The sequence below is a fragment of the Citrus sinensis genome, chromosome 7 (assembly GCF_022201045.2).
Source record: "Citrus sinensis cultivar Valencia sweet orange chromosome 7, DVS_A1.0, whole genome shotgun sequence".
NCBI classification, from domain to species: domain Eukaryota; kingdom Viridiplantae; phylum Streptophyta; class Magnoliopsida; order Sapindales; family Rutaceae; genus Citrus; species Citrus sinensis.
In genome coordinates, this window is record NC_068562.1 from 23,686,248 (window position 1) to 23,690,360 (window position 4,113).

Sequence of the window (4,113 nt, forward strand, 5' to 3'; positions counted from 1 at the left end):
CGTCACAACTGTCGACTCTCTCATATGCAAACTTACAATTCTCTAAAGTCGCTTTCAGCCAAATCTTTTATCGTATATGTTGTAGACAATTTCTAAAATTTTCTTTGATATCATGGGAGAGATAGTGAATTAAAGTTTGTTTGGAATTGTCCACCTTCTACTTAAAAAATAATATAAAATTTCCGACAAAAATCTACTCATGTTGCATTTTTTTTAATGGCTTTCTTATTTTGTGAGATTATTTGTGGTTTTGTTTATTTGGTGTGCTTGATTAGTTTATTTTTGATATATTAAATCATCTCGTATTCGGTAATCATATTAGATCACATTAGGTAGGACTATTAGGATGGCAAAACTCTCCTAACAAGTATTTAACATAGGTGCATTCTCAAGTCTCCAACTGAAAACCTTAGTTAACCAAGGACCTTAGTTTACTCATAATTATTAAATGGGTAGCGTGTTATCATAAAAATAAACATAAAATCTAAATTTTGAACTAATATGTGAGAACTGAAATGTGTTTATGATATTGATGTACTAAACAAGTCGATGTCTACTCTTGAATCTAACAAAAAAAATTCCAACTAATGTAAATGGAGAAACTAAACTTGAATTCATTCTCACAGTGTTTAATTTTTATCAAAATCTATATGCTGAGAATTTGGATTCTAATACAGATCTTTCCATTTGTAATGTTATCACCAAGCTAGTCCTGAAGATAATGATATGCTAACTATTGTTCCTAATGTGTCTGGAAAAAGGATGGTATTTTTGGTTTAGATACCTCTAGTGCCACAGGTTTCAATGGGTTTCCTGGCTTATTTTTCCATTGGTTTTGGGATATTATTGGGAATGATCGTTTTTTGTATATTCAGTAATTTTAAAGCAGGGTATGATTCTCCTGAACTTAAATTCTAATTTTGTGGCTTTGATTCAGAGAATGCACGGAGCCACTGAGGTTGGTCAATTTCGTCCCATTGCTGTTGTCAACTTCCTTTTCAAAATTATTGCTAAAATATTGACCGACAGATTAAGTCTGATTATGTCTAAGCTGGACTCTCCTCAGCTAGTTGCCTTTGTAAAAGGTAGACATATTCAGTATAGTACATATAGAGCTGGCAAAATTTAACACGATCTGATTATTGATACGAACACGACACGAATAAATGGGTATGCGTTATCGAATTTAACATGATTATTAAATGAGTTGGGTCTGGGTCGATATCTTTTTTTTTCATGTCAGGTTAGGGTTAAAGTTCTTGACCCATTTACCTTATCAATGACCCGATTATATTTTATATTTTAAAATAGTTTGTAACTTCTTGTTATCAAAACCCAAATATTAGAGATGATTATCTCTTTTATTTTTATTTTTTGAAAAGATGAATATAAACACAATATTTTATTTATAAAATTTATATACATTTAGAGCTTCAATAATATAAATGAGTAAAATATTGTTAGACATATATATTTTATAATATTGATATATATATATATAAAAAATTAAAACTTCAATAGTGTAAATGTGTAATATTTTAGTAGTTATGTACATTTTATAATATCATTAAATTATATATGTATTTACGTATGTACGACAATGTGTAAATATTTGATGTAAATTTTATTTAATATATAGATATTAAGGGGGTTACTGGGTAACCCGATTATTTTTCCGTGTCAAGTTTGCGTCTCAATATTTTGACACGATTATTAAAAGGGTGGGGTTTGAATCGATCTAATGTTGACACGATATAAATCTGACATGACACAAACACAATCTGATAACCCGTTTTGCCAGCTCTAAATACACGTATGCTTCTGGAGGATATTATCCTTTTGGATCGAAAATCTTTTGGTAGAAATTTGGGCCTAAATATTGATATCGCCAAGGCTTTAGGTACTCTCCAATGGGAGTTTCTTCTACGGGCTCTGATTCAGTTTGACTTTCACTCGACTTTTATTGGTTATCTATCTTTATTAACGGATCTGTCAAGCGGTTCTCTTTGTTGTAGTATTGGTTATCTATACAAGATAAAAATCACGGTTGTCAATGATAATGATAATGAAATAGAAATTTACTACATAAAAAATTATTACGGTTACTAACATTTTTCTCACACCTAAAAATTCCATCAATACGCAATTTCTACCTACGCTTTTTATCATACTAGAAATATTGACCTTCCTATATATAGTGATTATTTTCTTAAGAGAAATATTTCTTTCTTCATATAAGTTATATTTTTTCTTGAATAACTTAAGTTCCAAAGGAAAAATTATTTATTCCTTAAATAAAAATCCTCAAAAGTGAGAAAATATTCTAAAAAATCCTTATTGAAAAAAGAGACATAATTCATTGCATTTTGTATATATAAATCCAATGAGGAGTTGCCATCAAGACGCATGTTTACATCGTAGAAAATAACAATTGCCTCCGTGTTAAACACTCAAACCTAGCAATCTCTTGAGCCTTCAGTCCAAAATGCCACGGAATCGATCGTCATTTTTTTCCCCCTTTTACACATAACAAAGTAGAAATTAACAGCATAAATATATCCCAGGCTAGCTAATTTATTTACTATTAATCATAGAGATTAGAGTACTAGCTAGCCTGGTAAATTATTCAGAATATATAATATAGCTAGGTAATTCATTACATAGAGGATCTTGAAGGATTAGGAGCTGGAAATAACACCAACCGCAGAGGCTGATCATCATCACGAACCAGAACTAGACGTCGAACGCCGTCCACATAGAAGATGCCGACTTTGTTACAGAGTTTAACGCAAGAATCGCAAACAGATGGACAATGAACAAGATTGTATATACTGACACTAACTTTCTCAAGCTTAAACCAATTTAGCAACGTTTTAGCTCCTGGGTGGCCGATGATTCCGCCGGTTGTTAGAAACCATTTTCCTAATGAATCATTATAGTTTCCAACTGTCCATACTGGTTCTATCAAGTTGAGATCAGTGGATTCCCGGACAACTGTAGAATTGTCAAACGGTAATAATCTTACATAATGATCCCTTTCCGTAGGAGAACTTAGTTGGACAACGTCCAACGGACACTCTCCACTTGTGCCTCCATGTATACTGAATCCACCACTAGTGCCATTTTTGACTTCGAGAAGCTTATACTCGAGGTTGGATTCGACCTTGTTGCCATAGACATCTAAGACTGGTTCAGATTCTGAGGTGCCCAACTGAGCTTTTGTGGCCAAGGCAAGGATAAGGAATGAGAGTTTTACTACGAATGAAGTCTTCATTTTATTTATTTATTTGAAGGATAGCTAACTTCTGTTTGTTGTGTTGATCAATTTGGTGTACAAGGGTTTGAATTTATAGAAAGCTTCAGATTACTGCACATGTGATAAAATCATTGTGGTTGCTAGCTACATACATGCATAGTTCATGCATTATTGAGACCTTTTTTTTTATTGTTAATTTTACGATAACACGTGTACACCAGCAGTATAATAACTATGAAGAAATCATTCAAGCACACCGAAGACGACTATCCAAATAAACCAAATGACAAATAATCTTGAAATAATAATAAATAAAAAATTAAATAAGTTAGCCAAACGCCAAAAAAAAAAAAAAAACATGCAACACGTTTAAGAGCGACTATAGAGAATTATTAGTTTGCATATAAAAATCATGCTTATGATGGTCCCCACTCAAAACTTAAAAGATATGATCAAATTTTTCACATATGAAATCATACAGTCTTTTATAATTTCTTTAAAAAAATCATTCTTTTGCAAAATGCGGTCAGAATCTATGGCTATTAACAACAATTAACAATCTTCTAAATAGTTCTTTCAAAATGTCATTGCATTTGGAAAATGTGAGCAGAAATGCCAAAATATGGTACTCTGTTGAAACAATTTTTGTCCTCTCCTGTGAGGGGTAACGTGCCTAATGGCACAAATGTTTCGTTTAGTCTGTTTCCTCTTGGACGTTGCAAATGAAGAGAGTCATGGAATGAAAAAAAGAGGAAAGAACTACGATACCCATGATTTAATGAAATTGTCATGAAAACTCTTTTATTGTAAAAATGATCACATAGGGGGCGTATTAATTAATGTGATGTTACAAGTTT

The 4,113-nt window shown here is 31.9% G+C and overlaps 1 protein-coding gene across 1 annotated transcript; it reads right to left on the reverse strand.

Annotated features, from left to right (window-relative positions):
- Nucleotides 1-2,334: 2,334 nt before the first annotated feature.
- LOC102623961 (kunitz trypsin inhibitor 5-like) lies at nt 2,335-3,337 on the reverse strand. The gene has a single exon (XM_006464976.4). The coding sequence runs from the start codon at nt 3,272-3,274 to the stop codon at nt 2,657-2,659; it is 618 nt and encodes a 205-aa protein (XP_006465039.1). The 5' UTR covers nt 3,275-3,337; the 3' UTR covers nt 2,335-2,656.
- Nucleotides 3,338-4,113: the final 776 nt, after the last annotated feature.

Bases quoted from the DNA above. Each gene is read 5' to 3' on its own strand.
- LOC102623961 (XM_006464976.4), bottom strand. From the start codon at position 3,274: ATGAAGACTTCATTCGTAGTAAAACTCTCATTCCTTATCCTTGCCTTG.